At 38.9% G+C, this 19,500-nt stretch overlaps 3 protein-coding genes across 3 annotated transcripts; 2 read left to right on the forward strand and 1 right to left on the reverse strand.

The window, feature by feature from the left end:
* The first annotated feature begins 399 nt into the window (after positions 1 to 399).
* Positions 400 to 2,507, forward strand: LOC143574903 (putative RNA-binding protein ARP1). The gene is made up of 5 exons (XM_077059407.1): positions 400 to 675; positions 820 to 991; positions 1,075 to 1,262; positions 1,681 to 1,897; positions 2,324 to 2,507. Exons 1-5 carry the CDS (start codon positions 484 to 486, stop codon positions 2,368 to 2,370), a joined length of 816 nt encoding a protein of 271 aa, XP_076915522.1. The 5' UTR covers positions 400 to 483; the 3' UTR covers positions 2,371 to 2,507.
* A 1,929-nt stretch (positions 2,508 to 4,436) lies between these two features.
* LOC143574898 (salt stress-induced hydrophobic peptide ESI3) lies at positions 4,437 to 4,688 on the forward strand. The gene is made up of 2 exons (XM_077059403.1): positions 4,437 to 4,517; positions 4,605 to 4,688. Exons 1-2 carry the CDS (start codon positions 4,437 to 4,439, stop codon positions 4,686 to 4,688), a joined length of 165 nt encoding a protein of 54 aa, XP_076915518.1.
* Positions 4,689 to 4,826: 138 nt separating this feature from the next.
* LOC143574899 (uncharacterized) lies at positions 4,827 to 5,610 on the reverse strand. Its single transcript, XM_077059404.1, has 3 exons — positions 5,450 to 5,610; positions 5,045 to 5,192; positions 4,827 to 4,968 (listed from the first exon to the last, which is right to left on the reverse strand). The coding sequence occupies exons 1-3, from the start codon at positions 5,593 to 5,595 to the stop codon at positions 4,903 to 4,905; spliced, it is 360 nt and encodes a 119-aa protein (XP_076915519.1). The 5' UTR covers positions 5,596 to 5,610; the 3' UTR covers positions 4,827 to 4,902.
* Between the last annotated feature and the right edge of the window lie 13,890 nt (positions 5,611 to 19,500).

The following is a 19,500-nucleotide window of genomic DNA, read 5'->3' on the forward strand; positions in this document are numbered from 1 at the left end:
TAGGAACTAGTTCTGGTTAATTTCAAAAGGTCATTAAGTTTAATTTCAATAAGTTAACATGTTTTAAACCAAACCTAACCGGTTACAACGATTTGTGCTTTTCACTCAAAAGCTAGTTAGGGACCATAAAACGACTAACTTTGACCGTTTAACTAATAACCGATTATAATTAATAACCAACATTTTCAAAACCGGTTAACCGGTACTTTTCCATATGTCACAGCTAAGTAACAGCAACACCCGTATATCCAATGTTTTTAAAAAAATGTAACAACAATACCTCATGTGACATTATAATCATTATATATTTATGCATCATCATACAACAAACATAAAAAGAAAAAGATTGACATTTCAGGTTTAACAGTTAGCACCATCTCCATCTAGCTGTCTTCTTCTCTCTCTCACACATTAAATACACTAACTCAATTCCATTTCAATTCACTCTCTCAAACCAAAACAATAATATAATTGAATCAAACAATGACCATGATGACCAATGCCGGAACCGTAGGTCCGTTCGGCGACACCACATTGACCAAAGTCTTCGTCGGAGGTCTAGCCTGGGAGACGCAGAAAGAAGCCGTGAGAGATCACTTCGAGCAGTACGGTGATATTCTCGAAGCTGTCATCATCTTTGATAAATCAACCGGCCGGTCCAAAGGCTATGGATTTGTATGTATACTATTCTTCTTCTAATAATAATATTAATAGTAATAATAATAATGTATTGTATTGTTGTTTGTTATATAGTTTATTAAGTTGTTAACTAACTTTAATTTTCTGTTACATTTCTGTTACTGCTATTGTGCGCATTAGGTTACATTTAAAGATCCGGAATCAGCTAAGAAGGCGTGTGAGGATCCTGCGCCGGTTATTAACGGCCGTCGTGCGAATTGTAACCTAGCCTCACTCGGTGCACGTCGTCAGCGGACGTTAACCGTTGTGCCGCCGTCGCCACCACCTCAGCTACCGCCGCACCATCAATCCGGTAGGTTTTGTATTTTTAATGAAACAGTGGTACAGTACATTTGGTGTGATTAATTTTAATTTGTGGATTTGATTATTGTGTAGGGCCTAATGTGATTGTGGGACCGAGGTCGGCTGGTGCGATGATGTCACCACCGCCTCCGAGCCACGTGCAATGGTATTATCCGCCTACGCCTACTCCGGTGTCTCCGTACCACCACCAGGCGGCCGTACCTTATTATGGCTATGCTCCGGCGGCTTACGTGGCTACAACCAATGGAGGCTACAATCATGTAAGTGGATCGACACGATATATATATATACCTGTAATCTATAATAATACATTTGAAAATGGCGGAATTATCTTTTTATCTAAAATGTGCTACTGAATAAATTCATTGCATCAATTAATATTGATTATAAATATGAATATTGATTATAAATACTATAAATTAGTTAAATTAAACTTCAATATTGTAGTTGTTTAATTTAAAAAGCCAATTATGTAACAGTCAATTTCCTTTTAAATTAAATTTACAAATACTTTTTATTTTATATGATTTCATATTTACTTTAATTTATAAATTTTACATCAAACCTAATCTTGTGTAAGCAAGATTGAAATCTGATTACTCAACACACACTAATTAGATAAGCTTGTTAGGGTAACTTTTAAAATAATTGTAAAAATGAATATTTTTAATTATGCAGAAATTAGGGTATACTGGTGGGGCCTACATGAGCGGAGGACACTACTCGCATATGTACCCAAGTGGGCCTGCAATGCCAACGTACCCAATGTATCAATACCATCCTTCTCAAGCAATGGGCTTACCGGCCCACTTCTTTTGTGCACCAACTTCTGTTGGCCCAATAGCTACAGTTCCTGCTATTCTCTCAAAGCCCACACAAATTGCTCCAGCTCAAGGTACATATTAATTTTTTTATAACTGGTTTACTACTTGATTTTGTGTTTCATATCTCAAATTTATTTAGTCCAATTATTTTTACACATGTCATATCTTGTTTAGAATGCAAAATTTATTATTTAAGGGTTAAAGAATAATATTGTATAGACAATGGATATATTTTTATAAAATAAGGAAATTATTATTAAAATAAGTTAATCTCACATGAAAATATGCTCCTTTTGGCATAATGTTTTTGACCATTTTGCCAGTAAGGTTGTGACAGAATCACATGCTCATGCTTTTAATAATTGCATCGTGGTCCCTACAATATGCCTAATGTTAAATCTTAGTCCCATAGTATAAACACTTTATTTGATAGTTGTACTATGAGTGGTTTGGGAACAACTAATGATACAAGTACAGTTTGTTTGGCTGTTGAATAGGTACAATTGTGGGAAGAGGAGCAAATGTGGCTAAAAGTGGCAAATAACTAAAGAGAAGGGGGTTAGAGTGGCCAAAGTTATTTTATCTGATCTGCGATGACCAACTATTTTTTGTTTCCTCTAATTTACATCATTTTTTTTTTCAATTTAATTATAACTTTATTGTTATTAATTGATTAATTATATTCTCATCCCGTTAGGCATATCTAATATTATTCATTCGTCAACACTCACATTGTCCATCTAACATTGGGTGCAAAACATTTATAAATAGGAATTGTTGTAATAAATACCAATTAAAATAAAATTTGATCTTATATTTTGATATTTTGATGTAGAAATCATAATTTTATCGGGATTGTACAGATTTATATACTTTTGTATACTCTTTATAACATATATACGAGTTAATAGTTATACATAAACTGCGACACTCTAAAATCGTAGAAGCTCTTTAAGCGTCAACTAGCGTGTATTGGTTACATGCTTTTCATTATTGGGGAATAGTCGGTTTGGTGAATTCAAGCTTATTAAGTTAATAAATCCTACTCAACTTTTTAGACAAAATAAAAAGCAAGTCTATTAATTTATAAAAATGAGGGAGACAAATGGTATCTTATTTACAAAAATTGTAACAAAATATGTCAAAAATATTAAAAGTATCATTAATAAAAAAAGAATAAGGTCGAGTTTTAGTTACGGTATATATACATAACTCACGAAGTTACGTTACATATGTATTTCATATGAGAGATATATTTAAGTTTCCTGAAAATATAATAAAAAAAAGCTTAATGCAACAAGATGTCCAAAATTTTAAAAGAAGCAAGCGGCAAGACTACACAATAAGACCATAGTTTCATACCATATTGTTCAACCAATCTCCAGTCGCTTTCAACTTTAGATCTTACAACAGACAATCAATAAGAAAATAAAGAAGCCTCAATAAAACAGACTCCAAGCCAATGCTTATCTTGCAGTTTCTTAACATACAATGCCTACCATTTTTTACTCCTGCCTCAGGCCTTCTAGTCTTTCTTTCCTTTTCACAGATCTTTAATCGTTCCTTTTTTTTTAATATAAGCTTGTGTGCACTAGAGGCACTAACGTATGCCAACGTTTGTCAGAAAGCTCGTGCTATTACATATATTACAATTTACAAGTTAAAGGTTATTAATATAGCAAATAAACGTAAAATGTAAGTAATACTTTGTAAAGTATGATTCAGTTTCAATTTTGGAAGGACAAACAAGGGCTATTGATGCAGGAACATCTTATGATTTGGTCTAGAACGACTAGTTCTCGATATAAACAACAAACGGATTCGGTCATTACGGTTTATATATTTTTTGAAAGCCAACCGACCGAAAAAAAAACGGATTGTAAATGTTTTAAACTGAACCATGAATACCCTGTTAAACTTGTCCACCACCAACTCAGATTGAAAACTCCTAAAATCTTGGAGAATATTTAATATAATAATTAGTTTATTATTGTAAGATAAATTAGTCTTATTTTATTTAATCCTGTTTGTTTTTTAATTCATAATGTGTATTTGAGTTAGTATAGAATTAAACTGTGGGTTATATATACCCTAGGTTCAATGTGTAAGTATTTATTAAGTTTTTCTCGTTTGTCGTTTTCTTAATAAAAGAGTCGTAGAGAGTTATACAAATCTCGTATTTGTTTTCTTGATTCACCCGCTAAAAGTTTTAACATACCCTATACACGTTATCTCGAAATGTTTTGATTGACAAACAAAAATTCATTTGATAAGATATTAGTTTATTAATTAGTCTATTGTATTTAAATTTTCTTCAAAGGTTTACTTATATTGAATATCAACACTTTCAAAAAACTTAGTTACTCTCAAATATAAATTTTGTTCAGATTAAATGAAAAACTCCGGTTATAAAAAATGAAAAATAACTGATTCAGTTGTTTGGTATATCCACGTGGCAAGCTCATATTAATGAGACAAACATGGGGCACATATTATTTTGGTTTCCAACATACACTTGGTTGATGTTTGAAACCCGTTAATGCAAACGTTTCTTCCCCTTTGTTTCTGCCTGCAAGTTTCAACACCAACAGGAGGAAAACAGGATCAACCATGGGTGCTGAAACACTTGTGGAGATCATACTTGCAATCATCTTGCCTCCTATCGGCGTCTTTCTTCGATATGGTTGTGGTGTAAGTATTCAATCCTATTCCTATTCCTATTCCTATTCCATTTAAACAATTTCATTTCGAGACTAAATGCGTGTGCTTGAAATGCAGATCGAGTTCTGGATATGCTTATTGCTGACGTTTTTGGGGTACGTTCCTGGGATTATATACGCGATATATGTTTTGGTTGTGTAGCGATTCGGAATGTAATGCCTTTGAAAATGGTAGTGATCCAAGGACTTGAATGTTTTCTGTTGTTTCCATATGATGTATGATCCTGTAACGAATTATTTAATGTATATTTATCTGTTATTTTAACATTTTTTTTCGCGTTCTGTTTTGATCTGTTTTACGATTATAAACCAGCATGTAAGCTTGTTTTATTTCAATCCTTATTAGATAAAAACAATTACTCGTTTATCAAAAACACAGTCGCGTTTTCCTTCTCGAAATCATGAGATGTGTGATCAACTACCTGCAAAAAGATGAATTTCGGATCATTAGTAAGTTTTCAAACAAAACATAATCAATGTCTTCCAAACATGTCTTACATTAGTATTGCTGAGTTCAAGGTTGTAGAAATCCATGGTGTCCGGCTTAAACAACGGACCAGCATGCCAAGTCCCACTGTTCAGTATCAGAAACTTCGGCCCAGTGATTTTAAACACCCGAACGCTGTCAACAGTTGGAGGCACGAACCAGTGATTTTAAACCGAAAATGGTTTTCAAAAACCGAAGTATTGATTTTGGGTTTAGCCCAAAACCGACCTAAACCAAACCGCACACACCTCTATTACAAAAATGACTATATTACCCCTCACTAACAAAAATCACTTAACGACGAATTAATCTTGAAGTCATGAACCCTAACCTATAATATTAAGTGACAATTACAAAATTATGAAATCAATAATCGAACCAATTGATATCAATCATCAATAAAACGATATTTGAACCTGGGAGTGCCTTGAGAGAGGTCTAGTTGTGCATCATGAGGTCCGAAATCGTCACCGTCCGCCGACGCCTGAACCACTTGTCCGTAGTCTTTGAATGTCTCCGGCGTGGCTTCAATAGGTTTCAGCTTCACCACTGATGCTTCCATCGTTACAGTCAGCAGGATGTGATAAGACTTGCATATTTTATATCACACACTATTCATATATGCATGGATCGGCTCGGGTTGATTTTGAGTTAAAACTAAACTATTCGGTTTAGTTTTTTTGGTTTCGGTTCGGCTTGGTTTTTCAGATTTGCCATCTTGGTTTTAAAATTTTGGGCCGATAAAAATAAGTAAGCAAAGATAATAAAATTTGGAATAATTTTTGTTGTTACTTAATACTTATATAACTAAAATATTTGTTAAACTATATATTAAACTATTTTTAAGTTACTCATAACTTATAATAAAAATAGAAGATAAAATATATTAGTTGAGTTCGGTTTCATGGTTTTAGTTACACGCAGAACTGAAATCGAACTGAAAATTAGGTTTTTAAGAAATATAAATCAAACCATCAGTTTTTGTTTTTGTTCGATTAATTTAGTTTGATTTTCTTGGAAATTTGTGTAACGTGTTAGAGTAGTAGACTAGTAGACAGAGTCGAATTTTCAGAACCCAATGACCGAACTGTAAATAGTTGGCCTGTCTCAAGTTTGCGGGTTGGTTTATTTTCAGGTTTGGGTTGAACCACAACTAATTGGGATGGAGTAAAGGTGCACAAATCGGTTAACCTATAACCGGTTATTTTGCTAACCGGTTTTTTTTGGCGGGCATTAACCGGTTATACCGGTTTTTCGGTTAGGGTAGTAACCGGTTTTGACCGGCTAGAAAAGTGGTTTTGACTGGTTAGGCCGAACCGGTTAACCGGTTTTTTATAAAATAATAATTAAAAAAATTGGTTAGACCGGCTTATAACCGGTTCGGTTAACCGGTTTATAACCGGTTTTGAAATCAAATATACAAACTAGTTACTAACCGGCGGTTAGGATCGGATAGTAACCTGTTACGATTGAACCGGTTACTAACCGGTTACAAAATCGGTTAGAAACCGGTTAACCGGTTTCTGTGGGCACCTCTAGGCTGGAGTATGAAATTGTTGGGCTGTGACTAACCGACTTTTTTTATGGGCCATAATCACTGTTTTGGACTGATTGAAATAATAATGTACCAACAATTTTATTTATTTGTAAGTGGTTTATGAAAGCCTTAGGGGACCAGATTAATTAATATCACACTGCAACAAGAACTTGGGTTAAGCATAATAACAAGTTAAAGATGAAAAGGTAAAAAACTGAAGTGAAGAAGTAATTCCCTGACAACCTTGATGGATATCCGAACTCTTTGATATAAAGACCTCCATCAATTTTCTTGTCTTCACTAACATTAAACCTATAACTTAACATCGTCAGCCTCGTCATAGGACGAGGGTTCCTTTAACCATCCTCTGACATGAGAATGGGTACTTTGTTCTTTCTTCAGAAACTACTTATTAAGCGCAAGAGTATTAGTATGAGTCGGAATGAGAACACACATAAGTTCTTCCACTACGTTTCCGTTTTTAGTGGAGAGATTATGGTTGATGTCACTCCAAACATTATTGGTCCCCTGCTACAAAGGGCACAACGGATTGCGATAATGACATCTCTTCTTTTATTGGTTAAAGGAAAACATTCCGTTTGCCCCTTGGGGTCCTTGCTTAATATGTCATGTGATCGGGTCGGGTTTTTTGTTATGAATTTACCCATGGATTAGGGTCATACACTCATACCTCTTAAAAGAGTGTAATTAATCAAAACTATGATCAATTAATTTTTAGTTAATATGAACCAACAAATTTACTTGACAATACAAAGAAACCCTAAACCAAATTAAATAGGAAACTCAAATAAAGACACAAATGCCTAGTGGCTCTATTCTTTTTCTTTTTAATATTTGATTACTTGATAGATTATAGGTTATTTGTTTGATCATGTATTATAGATGGTTAAATTGAATAAATTATAGTCTAGTGTACATGAACTTGATTTGCTGACTTGGGTTTTAAAGAAATATGAATCTGACATTATAATTTAATTTTATTATTTTCTATTGTAACTTGTTCCGACCCAGTCTAAGTCCAATCTGGATAGGAAAATTATTCTATTTGCATATATATAGCGATAAATTTTCGGTTCTTAGATATTGCTGACCCTTAAGAAAAGAAATTCCGGTGTGTCCGTCACTCGATGTCATGCATCATGTTGAAAGAGATTTATTGTGTTCATCAAAAGATCTGATTTAATGATAACTTATAAAATATATTATTGGTGTCAAGAGTATATTAAGACATGTTTGATCCCTGGCCGGACACACCCACTACCTGTCTAGCCATCTTGGGAATAATTATTGCATACATGTCTTTCTCCTATTAATCTATTAGATACATATATGCACACAATACTTTAAGTTTATCATGCTATGATAACGCGTCTTTGGAGTTATGACACATGGAAATACATCAACCTTTATGAGATCATAATCAAAAGACTAGTAGATACATCTTTGTACTGCATAGTGCATATTCTCTTCTTTTTCCTGCAATGTCCACCCACCACCATCTCTAAAAAGATCCATTACACTATACTTTTCACACTGGTTTTACTAGACATAGAGTTACACGGCACAATCATCGTGTCCACCATGTTAAGCTTACTTTTCCTAGCCAATTCGCGCTTAAAATCATGCATTTATACTGGTGAGTGCCTTGGTTATTTGTTGCATTTGTCTAATCATGATGACATGATTTGATCGTTTGATGTCTTCCCTCATTAAACTCAATAATTAACAAGCATAGCCTTTTGATCCTTCTACATTTCATTTTCTAGAATAGCCAAGTGTTGAAAGTATGCACAAAAACGACACAATGTATGTCATTTGGTTTCAAACTTTTTCAGTTTTAATCTATATTCTAGTTTGATTTTTATAATATAATGTAAGATGAAAAAAAGAGGGACAAGAAACTATTGGTAGTCAGAATGTATGGTAGCCTTATCTTAACCAAGGGAATCTTGAAGTAGTCAAGAACAACACACCTACTTTCTTTGTATTTCTAGCTAATGTCAACTGTGAATAATAAAACATCTTCATATATACTCAGCTTATCTTAATTTCAATGCAACAATATTAGAAAAATCGGGTCCTATCTTGTGGGTCCTACCATGTGGGTCCTACCATGTGGGTCCCATCATATAACACAATAGTAAAGTGATCAAGATACAAGTATGAAACCCATCCAGAAATAGAGACCTGAGAGTAGATGAAAATGGTTAAACAAATTAAAGTTGGCTCCTAGACCATTTTGAGTTGGGGTAGGAGAAGTGCCATCCAACCCTAGCTTTTCTACATTTAAATATATGATCTTGCATTAGTTACAATGTGACCTACTACACCGGTTGAGCCGTGGAAGGATCCACCAAGTTTGCTCGAATTCTTCAATTGGTCAGCCTCCGAATAATTAAAAGACAAAAATACAAATTTTGTCCTTTAAACATACATGATTTATGGATCATGTCCTTTAAAATGTTTACTTTTAGGCGATATCCTTTACATGTTGTTTTTATTTGATTTTCGTCCTTTAAGCTAACCGTCATCCAATTCCACCGTTAAGTTGATGCACATGAGTAACATGTTAGGGCTTTTTGGTCTTTTAACATGTCAATTCTCCCTCCTCTCTCTCTTAAACCACGATAAAAGAAGATCAATCACACCCAAATATCTTTAGCATGTCTGCATGTTATTCACGTGCGTTAACTTAACGGAGAATTGGATGACAGTTAGCTTAAATGACGAAAATCAAAAATAAACATAACATGTAAAGGACACTGCCTAAAAGTAATCATATCAAATGACTTGATCCGTAAATCATGTATATGTAACATCCTAAATATTCTAATAATAAATAAATAAAGTTGCTTTAAATTGTCGTGCGTTTAATAATATTAACTAACGTCTAATATGGAAAAGATCATGGACTTGGATTTAATTAAGATGGGTTAAGGATAATGGGCCTTAGGTCCATGGGCCTTGAGGAATATAAATATCCCCCTAAACCACCATAAAACCCTAAACCTCATTTCATTCCATCTTAATCTCTACACACTCAAAAACACACACATATACTTACACCTGTATACGGCCGAGAGCGAGAGTGGGATCCAAGGCCAAGTAAACGAGATTCTTGATAGATCCTTCAATACGCAAGATAAATACAAGATCTAGGGTCCGTGACTAAGCCAAACAAACACGAAAAGGTACGTTTTGATCTTAAAGATTACGTTTTTTATTAACGTTTAGCCTTGAAACTTAGAACGAGAGTAGATCGGGTGTAAACGAAACATAAAGTTGTAAACTTGATGATAAATACGAGTGTAATGAACCCGAAAATGGAGAAGGCTCGATTAAATGAACCCTTAAACTAGTATTGAACGTTTTTGAACTTAAAGGTCCAAACTTTACGTGTTTTCGGGTCAAACCTTATCCAAAAACGATCATAGGAATGGTCGCGGGTTAGTCAAATACCATACCCATGGATTTCTCGGTAAAATGATGATGATTTTGGGGATTTAGGATGAATAGTGGCGGCTGCTGTGTAACTTCGCCTGCAAGCAAGTTCGCTTGCAAGCAGGTTCGCCTAACTAATTAACTTCGCCTGAGTTAAGTTCGCTCAATGCTAACTTCGCCTAAAGCTAAGTTCTCTTAAGGTTTAACTTCGCCTAAAGCTAAGTTCGCTTAAGGTTTAACTTCGCTTAAAGTCAGCTCGACCCCAGCCAGGGGCTCTGCCCCTTGGACCCTGCTAGGGGCTGCCGCCCCTAGACCCCGCTGCCAGGGGCGCTGCCCCCTGACCCCCGTTCGTTGTGGGTTATATAAAGATAGAAATACAACATGAGTAGTAGTAGTTAATTGATACATGTAAATATTATACAGTTAGCCGTGCACAGCTCAAGAAGGGAATAACGATTAACGGAGAGCGTAACAGGATTCAGGTGAGTTTCTAGCCCCATTTATGTGTTATGTTTTCGGGGCTGTGTGCATACTCAATATGTTTGTTAATACGCTTATCCTAAGAGATAAGTGTATGCCTTATGTGAAAAATGTGAAATGTATGAATGATTTCCTGATGGTACGTGAACGATCTTCGGATATTGCACGTACTGTCAGGTTGTAACGCTATGTATAAGGTAAGTATGATATGTACGCTTATGTGTATGAATGTGATAAAGTTAATAAAAGAAGGAAAGGATGGTTGTATGGTTGTATGGTTACGAAGAGGGTACCGGGCCCTAATAATACTCGAGGTATGATGTATGGTTGTATGATAACGAAGAGGGAATCGAACCCTACTAATATTCGAGAACTAGGGAACCGAACCCTACTAATATTCGAGGAAAGAGGGTACCGAGCCCTAATAATACTCGAGGAAAGAGGGTACCGAGCCCTAATAATACTCGAGGAAGGAGGGTACCGAGCCCTAATAATACTCGAGGAAGGAGGGTACCGAGCCCTAATAATACTCGAGGAATGTAGGGCGTAATGCTCTTTATAACGTAAGATATGAAAGCAAGTTAATACAAAAGAAAGTATGAAAGTATGAAAGTAAGAAAGTATGAAAGTATGAACGTATGAAAGTATGAATGAAAGAATATAAGTTTATGTGTATTGTATAATGTATGATTAACTAGAACTCACTCAGAGTAGCTGACTTTTAGTATGCACGCAAGTGAGTAAGATGAGGCAGCTCGCTTGAGGAGACACGTGGCACTGAATAAGAGGCTGGTATCGGAAGATTCAAGACGTTTAAGTTTAATGTTTTGTTCATTTTGAAAGACAATATGTTGTTTTAAGACAAGATGTGTGTTGCTATGAAATGTTTTACGAAAGTTTTTATATTCCGCGAATGTTTTAATTAACTCTGATATTAGAACTGCGTTTATGAGTAAATCCAACACGAAAATAGGGCTACCGGTAACGGGGCCTTACAGTATATTTAAAGAACAAAATATGTTTTTCTGTCTAATCAAAAACTAAACACCACTTCACATGGAGGCTAATCAAAGATGTTTCATCGAAAACACGAATACAAATTTCAAGTTAAGCTTAGGTTGTCTTCGACCTCGTGGTGCCACGTCTACTTCACCAAACATTAAACAATCTTATATATTATTCAAAGTCTTTACAAATTATCCTACATTAATTTTTTTTTGTCTAATCAAGAAAAAGTGTTTGAGAAACCGTGTGATAGGATGATAATCTATGCTGGACAGGCTGCGACATGGAGAGCTCCTGTCTTATACGTGTGTAATTTATCGAGTATGAGTATAAGTCTCACATCATCTTTATTTCATGTCACCAATAAAAAGAAACATAGAGTTCACTGATATCATAATTGCATTTGCATTATTTAGAGTTTATTTTCAAAAGTATAACAAATTAGAAATATCTGTTAAAAACTATTAACAAAACTAGTAGATTCTTTTTTCCATCTTTGTACATATACGTTACCAGGGTTATTAAGATCTAGATTAAGAAATTAATATAAAATAAAAAATCACACTATCGAACTTTAAGAAGTTTGAAACCATAGTATATCATAACCCAAAGTTAAGTTATATTATTTCAACGTGTACAAATACAGATGAATGTTATACTTTTTCTAAACCTGTATAAACATTCAAAAACTAATTAGCTTTTAAACTAAGTGTCACAGGATACGAATTGTAATTAATATGGTTTAGCAACCTCAGTAAGATGTAAAGATGAAATAACCTTAATGAATTGTTATCATTGTTTTAAAAACCTACAACTGTTTTTTCCAAATTTTTAAAGGCACGTTATTTCTAGACTTCTATCATTTTCTCATCTTTTCCATGTATCTATATTTTTTATTTCACAAAGTAAATTTCATGGAGTTAAAGTGATATCAAATCATATGTACGTTCAGGTCATTATTATGGTTAATTCGTGATGACAAGAGTAGTCGGGTCTAGAAGGTAACAATACGTGTCTTAACTTTTTGTTGTCCGGCCATGTATTGACAAATCAACATAACAGTTTAGAAGAGCATTCATCTATTTTCAATCACATCAATAAATACTGACAGTTTAATACATACACTAATACACAATTTCGAATATAAAACTATGAAAAGCCTGAATTTAACTTATACAACAACAAACCGTCATGTTAAGTTCACGTCAGATTCCAAACTTTTCTAAAACCTCCATTTTTTACACAATAACAAACCTTCACAAGCCTTATTAAAATAATATAAAATATATATGTACATAATATATCTATATGTGTATGTGAGAGAAAGAGAGAGAATTGTTCACCTCACTAGTTTGTCCCTTGTCTGCAGGAACAAACTTTGGTCCAAGGAGTTTGATCCACAATTAAGAAGTTTGTAATCACCTCGTCTGTTGTACACCACGTAGATTCGGACCTTGGGTTCCACACCCCACTGTGGATGCTCTAGGAGCATCAACAACGTAAATGATCAATTTGGTCATGTCCAAGCACGTGTACACCCCCCACCCACACACGCTCACACACATAAATACATACATACATACGTACGTACATACATGCACACACATATGTATATATTATTTTATTGTTTTAATGAGTTTTGAAATTTATAGTGTCAAAAACAAATGACTGTTTTTGAAGAAAGATTAAAATTTGATGTAAAAGTTGAGGTGACGACTTATAGAGGTCATACGTTGTGAAGGCTCTAAAACTAACGTAGGTGTATCTATTTAGTGATGGTAATAATATTTACTTAACTATGTATGTGATTGATCAGTTAACGTTAAATTTATTTTTGGATGTGATGTAAATGTATGAAATCTCCTTTTTTTCTTCCCTCCTTTTGCTCATGTAGAGGACTTTTGAACTTTAGAGTACACATTCTTCTATAAATATATTCAACGATTATTATTGTTATTAATCTTTCTTGATAGTGATTTGTGAATAAATTACTATCTTTTATTAAATTTATATGCTTATGTATGCATTTCTCCACATAGGCTCTCCATTATGGCTAATAAGTTATTCATACACATACATAATAAATTAGACTAACATATGTATATTTTTTTTATTTTTTTTATTTCAATCTAGTATGATAGCTTTAAGTCAGTGTATAATATGAGTAAATTTAAGTAAAAGTGGATACAAATGGACTATAAATTAACGGATAAAAGGATAGGATCATAATGGGCCAGAACAAGTGTCCTATAGTGGGTACAGTGAAATAGGCTATGGTTTGCTGAAGAAACACTAAATGACCCCGGGCAGATTACGGATAATCTGGGGGTTAAATAGATGTTTCCAACGAGGGGTTAGGTCCGGCAAAGATGGTTCTTCTGATGACCTGCAAAATAGACACCGTGAGCTCGTCACTGAGAAGGGGGGGGGGGGTACCTCCTTGTGACCACCTTCCGGCGTGAGAATCAGACTAGATTGCTCTTGAATATAAGTGTATATTAAGAGATTGCTAAAGAAGATAAGATAATGAGATATCAGATAATGTGTCCATACCATTCCAAGGTGTTGGAGTATTTATAGCCGAAGGTAGGTTTCCAAGAAGGTACAGCCGGCTGAATAGTATTTCTGTTCTGCCAACTGTGGGCTACGCACATGCCATGCTGGTGGTTGGTGGGTAGGCAGCGGCTGATAGTGACCAGGCCGGCTGTGTACTACTCCTTTTCCACCAACTGCAGGCTATGCACGTGCTACGACAGGTTGGTGAGTAGGCAGCGGCTGATAGTGACATTAAGTAATAGAGCATGCTGCTCGTTGTACTGTTGTCAGTGAGCTGTCGCAGCTTTGGTCAGATCTTTTGTCCATACCTCGTCAGGTACAGTACAAAAGATCCTCCAGTAGCGTACGGACTGGCTCATTTGGGCGGGAGTATTCCCGGCTTGCTCACTCCTTCTTCAGGTGACATTACTGAATTATTTAAGAGTTAAGTGCCTTGTGCGTGTAGCCTTGCTGCGCGGGTAGCCTTCCCTGATGGCTAGTATCCGTTGCTGCGGGAACAGGCGGAGTACGTCGACCATTGGGAGGCTTTTCCTGCGGGAACAGCTTGCGTACTGCGCGTAAGGACGTCACGTCTCTGAGCATGGTGGGTCCTGCGGATCCAGTTGGTTTCTGCGCAGACGTCTCTCTTCAAGGTGAGTCTTGCGAGTTTAGCCTTTGCGCAGACGTCCCTGTTGAAGGTGAGTCTTGCGGGTTCAACTGCGCAGACGTCCCTCTTTGAGGTGAGTCTTGCGGGTCCAACTGGGCTCTGCTGGGACCTACCTCTTCAAGTCCCCCCAGTCCAATGTTCTTCTCATGAATTGTTAATAAGTGAGGTGAACTTTTGGACTTAAGCAAAGAGTTTTGAAAAGGTTTTAGTTTTAAGGTTTTCCATGGGGATTCTTCCCGCGGAAGTCCTAATGTCACGTGCAGAAATTCCCGACTTTTCTGCTTGATCTTTGGGTATGATGCTGGTAGGTCTGTAACCTCCTCGCAAGTCAGGAGCGTTGAGTTCCACTTGTGTAGATTCTCCATGAGGTTTTGGTAGTTTTGAACATAGTGATCAATTATGTTAAACTACCAATTCCATCTTGGAGCTTCAAACAATCTAGTTCTCGACGTTCCCGCTATGCGGGGATGTTATTCCCGTTTCCGCAAGCATGGCCCAGAAGATCCTTCTTGGTTTCAATTCCCTGCGGAGTGCTAGGTATGTGAAGGGTTTCGCCTTGACACTGTACCCGCACTCGTCTTATAGTTACTTTACTTCCAAGGTATTCCTGGCTTCAATTCCCTGCGGGTGCTAAGTATGTGAAGGGTTTTGCCTTGACACTGTACCCGCACCCGTCTTATAGTTACTTGGTTGCCAATGTATTCTTGGCTTCAATTCCCTGCAGGTGCTAAGTATGTGAAGGGTTTTGCCTTAACACTGTACTCGCACCTGTCTTATAGTTACTTGGTTGCCAAGGTAAGGGGTATAGTCCCGCTTACTTTTGAATCTTTTTGAATCTTTTTGAAATTCGAAGAGTTGGTGAAAGGATAAGAACAGTCCAAACTGTTGAAATGTCGTCCGACGGTTTCTTCTGACAGTGTCAGGATGTGCAGGAAGTTATGGTGACGTGACAGTATATGGTCATTCCAGACGCTTTTTCAGGCGCGTGGGCGCGAGTTTTCGGGCGCGTGGCCGCGAAGTTTACGGCACGCGTCCTGTCAACAGTTGTTGCCAGCTTGCATATTCCACGTGTCATAGTTTCATTGCACCTGCGCTTTCCTCTCTCTTCCGCATTAAATTCATCGCATTCATTGCGATGAGTATATAAAGGGAGGAGAGGATGCATCTCAACTCACAGTTTCACCTTTCTCTTCCTCTTCTAAACGATTTCCGGCGAATACTCTAACTTTTCTGTCGAGCATTCTCCTGAAATCGTTCTTTACATTCAAAACATGTCTTCTACTCATGATCCTGAGGTTACTGTCGAGGAGTCCGATGTATACCTCGAGAATCTGTCGTCCACGTCGGACAAGGATGACAAGAGTACTGCTAGCGAGTGCCAGTGTGCTCTTTCCGTCGACGCTTATCGGTACATCGTCAGGAAGTTCATGCTCGAGCCCTTCGAGCCTGAGTTTCCTGAGCCACACCAGACGGTGTACGATGCCCCTAAGGGCAAAATAGGGGTGTATGCTGCATTCTTCATCTATGGGAATCTCAGGTTCTCATTGACGAAGTTTGTGTACCGTGTTTTGGAGAGACACGGTGTACATCTGACGGAGGTACACCCAATGGCGATCGCCAAGATTCGCCATTTTGAATGGGTGTGCCTCATTCTGGGCGTGGAGCCCCATGTTGACCGCCTGATGACCTTCTATTCCTGGAGGTGCATCCAGGGGTGGTATATCTTGGTCACTCGGATCAAGGGTTTGAAGATCTGCGCTACCGAGCGCAGTCTTCGGTCTTGGAAGCGGGAGTTCTTCTATATCTCCGCTCGCGTCGTCCCCATAGCAATGACGTTCAAGAACGGGAGAGCTCTCCCGAACCTTCACGCCTCCAACTACCAGGAGGTGGAATGGTTCTCCAAGATTTCCCGGGTCCAGTCTCCGGTTTACCGCTTTGCGGAGTCCGGGATGGTGATGCTCGGTAGGGTGTGGAAGGATGCTGGGGCGGAGGCGCCACAGGTTCCCATCGTCCTTGAATACGGTTTGAACTCTATCCCTTACGGTATGCTTCATCTTCTTTGTTGATTTAAAGTTTTCTTCTAACTGTTTTTCTTTTGTTTTCAGAGGGAAACGACCTACAATCGCTCCTGCATCCGCGGGAAACTGGTGGTCCCGCTCAGATGGGTACCCGTGCTCTTGATGAGAACGAGTTGCCCATCTTGGAGCAAACTGCGGATCGGTTTGTGGAGGTCTACCCGCCGGGCCACCCGATTCTGAGCGCCACGCGGCCAGGTAAGGAGTTATTTAACCCTCGCCCTGTCAATGCTCAAACCTCTGCTGGAATTCCTTTAATTTTGTCATCTTCTGATGAGGAATCCGCAGATGGTCCTTTCTTCACGCGGAAGAAGAAGGCTGCTGGCGGGAAGGGTAAGGCGAAGGTTGCCTCCACTGCCGATCAGGGGAATCGGTCAGAGTCAGAGACCGAGAGTGAAGAGGTGGCGGGGAACCCTGGTGGTGATGAGACCACTGTTCCGGAGGTTGAGACAGCTGTCACCTCCGGGCAGCCTAGTACGACGGTGACCGGCGTGAAGAGGCCGGCTCCATCGGGTTCGTCCCCGCCTATTCGCACCTTCAAGCTCAAGAGGACTCGTAAGTGTAATTTTCATTTACTTTAACTGCATATCCTTCCGCCATTATATTTAACTATCTTGTCTTCATGCAGGCGTGGATGCTACTGCATTCCAAAGTGATGCGGGGAGGAGCACCTCTGGACCCATGACGGTAGGTTTGGTCAACCTACCCGAGGCGACGACCCAGGCGGCCGCGCTTGTTTCGAGTGTTGGTTCCGTTGCTCACCCGGTTGAGGCAACTGTTCCAATTGTGACGTCTCCGCTGGCTGTCCGTGCCATATTTACTGCGTCCTTCACTGAGCCGGCGGTGAGTTTTTCTGCGAGTTCCTCCGCAGCGGCGGCCACGGTTGTGAGTTCACCTCCAGTAAGTTCACCACCGATGGTCTCTACCGCGGCGGCTTCAACCGTGCCTCCGGCACCGGCGACTACCTCGTCTCCGGCCGGTTCAGCAGGTATGTTCGGGGCTTCTAGCCAATCTCTGCCTCCTTCCCATCTGCCTGACCTCTTGGATGGATATCCGTTAGGTTCAGGTGATGGGTTTGGTGGCTATCGGCCTGTTGTCGACCCTACAGGTGCGTAGGGTTATTTTGGCCTCTTTTTTTTTTTTTTTTTATATATCATCTTTTCCTAACTGTTTTTTGTTTTTACAGTGTCGGATTCCAATGAAATGTATGTTCCACGTTAGAACATCCGCCGAGGAACAACCCTTCGAACGGCTGTGGACTGCGTCGAGTGGGCGCGCCACGCCGCTCCAAGTGGGGCGCTGGGGGAAGCTATGTCGAGCTACCAGGAGGGTAGGCTGACAAACGAGCTTCGAATTCTCTTTGCCAGGATGCAGTCGCGCGTCGAGCTGCTTGTCGTGAAAACGACAAGTTAAAGGCGGCTCGTATCCAAGAAGTAGCTCAGGCGCGGGCTATCCGGGAGGAGAACAGGAGACTCTCCGCCGTTGCTGCGGAGAAGGAGGAGGCCTTCAAGGCCCTTGAGGTTGAAATTCAGGCCCGTCTCGAGGCCCGTTCCAAGGCTACCCAAGCTGTTAACGAACAGCTTCGGTTGGCTAAGGAAACTGCGCGGAACGCAACCGAGAGGGCCACCAAGGCTGAAGCTGTTGCTGAACCTCTGCGCGCTGAAAATGAGGAGCTTAAAGCCAAACTAGAGAGGCTTCAGCAGGCTCATGATGCTCTGGCTATGGAAGACGCCAAGAAGCTTCAAGAGATCTTGGATCAGAGGGGTATGCTTGACCATACTGAGCGTAAGCTTAAGGGCGTTGAAGAGGCTGCTGCTAAGAAAGTGTTGCTTGCAAACCTTAACAAAAATGAAGCCGAACGCGCCCGCAACCAAGCTCAAGCTGCCCTCCAAGACGCTCTGATTACCAAGGAATGGCTTCTACAAGAAGCGTTGTCGCAGGTATGCATAGCTTCATAATGTCTTTACGCTTTTCTTGATACTTAGAAAAGGTTTTGACACTTGTATTTTTGTTTTGTAGGTTGTGCATCGGGTCTTCACGGACACATCATACGACGATGCCATGAGCACAGCCCTCAACGCTTCTCATGAGGATGGGGAAAAGGCTGGCTTCCTGCTTGGTCTAGGGTTTGTTGAGAAGGGCATCCCGCCTTCCAACTTCCCTCTTTATGATGTGGATACTGAAGATGCGTATGACCAAGCAGTGAATCAGTATGCTGCCTTCCCGCATCCTGTGGTGGAGAAGGTGAACGAAGTTGCTGCCGCTGATGATGGGCTAACTATCCTCAAGACTTTCCTTGAACCGCCACAGCCAACTGATGGTGCGGGTACAAGTGGGTTTGGAGGGAGTGGTCCTGAAGTTTGAACCTTGAGACCCCTTTCCCACTGTTAGGATAGGTTTACGTTTTTGTATAGATTTACACTCTTGTAGGCGGGTAGATACCCGGCCATTCTTGTAATACTTGAATTTTTATGGAATGTATAAATCTTTATGCGGGTAGGACCGCCACTTTCACTGGATGACTTGCTTTATAGACGTTATATGACTTGCTCATGCATATTATAGCTTAATTTGGCACTTGTTTTGCCGCATAAACCATATATGATTCGCTCGTGCATACTTTAACTTAGCAATTTTCCAAGTGTTTTGAACAAGTTAACCGTTCGACGCGCGGTTGTCAATAGGTTAGTGTTCAGTTTCCTCTAT

The sequence above is a fragment of the Bidens hawaiensis genome, unplaced genomic scaffold, assembly GCF_021521415.1.
Source record: "Bidens hawaiensis isolate Kalapana, Puna unplaced genomic scaffold, B.hawaiensis_p1.1 tig00027138_1, whole genome shotgun sequence".
NCBI lineage: Eukaryota > Viridiplantae > Streptophyta > Magnoliopsida > Asterales > Asteraceae > Bidens > Bidens hawaiensis.

Coding starts and splice junctions, on each gene's coding strand:
- LOC143574903 (XM_077059407.1), top strand. CDS start 484: ATGACCATGATGACCAATGCCGGAACCGTAGGTCCGTTCGGCGACACC. Junction 676..819: donor GGTCCAAAGGCTATGGATTT/GTATGTATACTA, acceptor TGTGCGCATTAG/GTTACATTTAAAGATCCGGA. Junction 1,898..2,323: donor ACAAATTGCTCCAGCTCAAG/GTACATATTAAT, acceptor GCTGTTGAATAG/GTACAATTGTGGGAAGAGGA.
- LOC143574899 (XM_077059404.1), bottom strand. CDS start 5,595: ATGGAAGCATCAGTGGTGAAGCTGAAACCTATTGAAGCCACGCCGGAG. Junction 5,193..5,449: donor CTCTCTCAAGGCACTCCCAG/GTTCAAATATCG, acceptor TTAAAATCACTG/GTTCGTGCCTCCAACTGTTG. Junction 4,969..5,044: donor TTGAACTCAGCAATACTAAT/GTAAGACATGTT, acceptor ATCTTTTTGCAG/GTAGTTGATCACACATCTCA.
- LOC143574898 (XM_077059403.1), top strand. CDS start 4,437: ATGGGTGCTGAAACACTTGTGGAGATCATACTTGCAATCATCTTGCCT. Junction 4,518..4,604: donor TTCTTCGATATGGTTGTGGT/GTAAGTATTCAA, acceptor CTTGAAATGCAG/ATCGAGTTCTGGATATGCTT.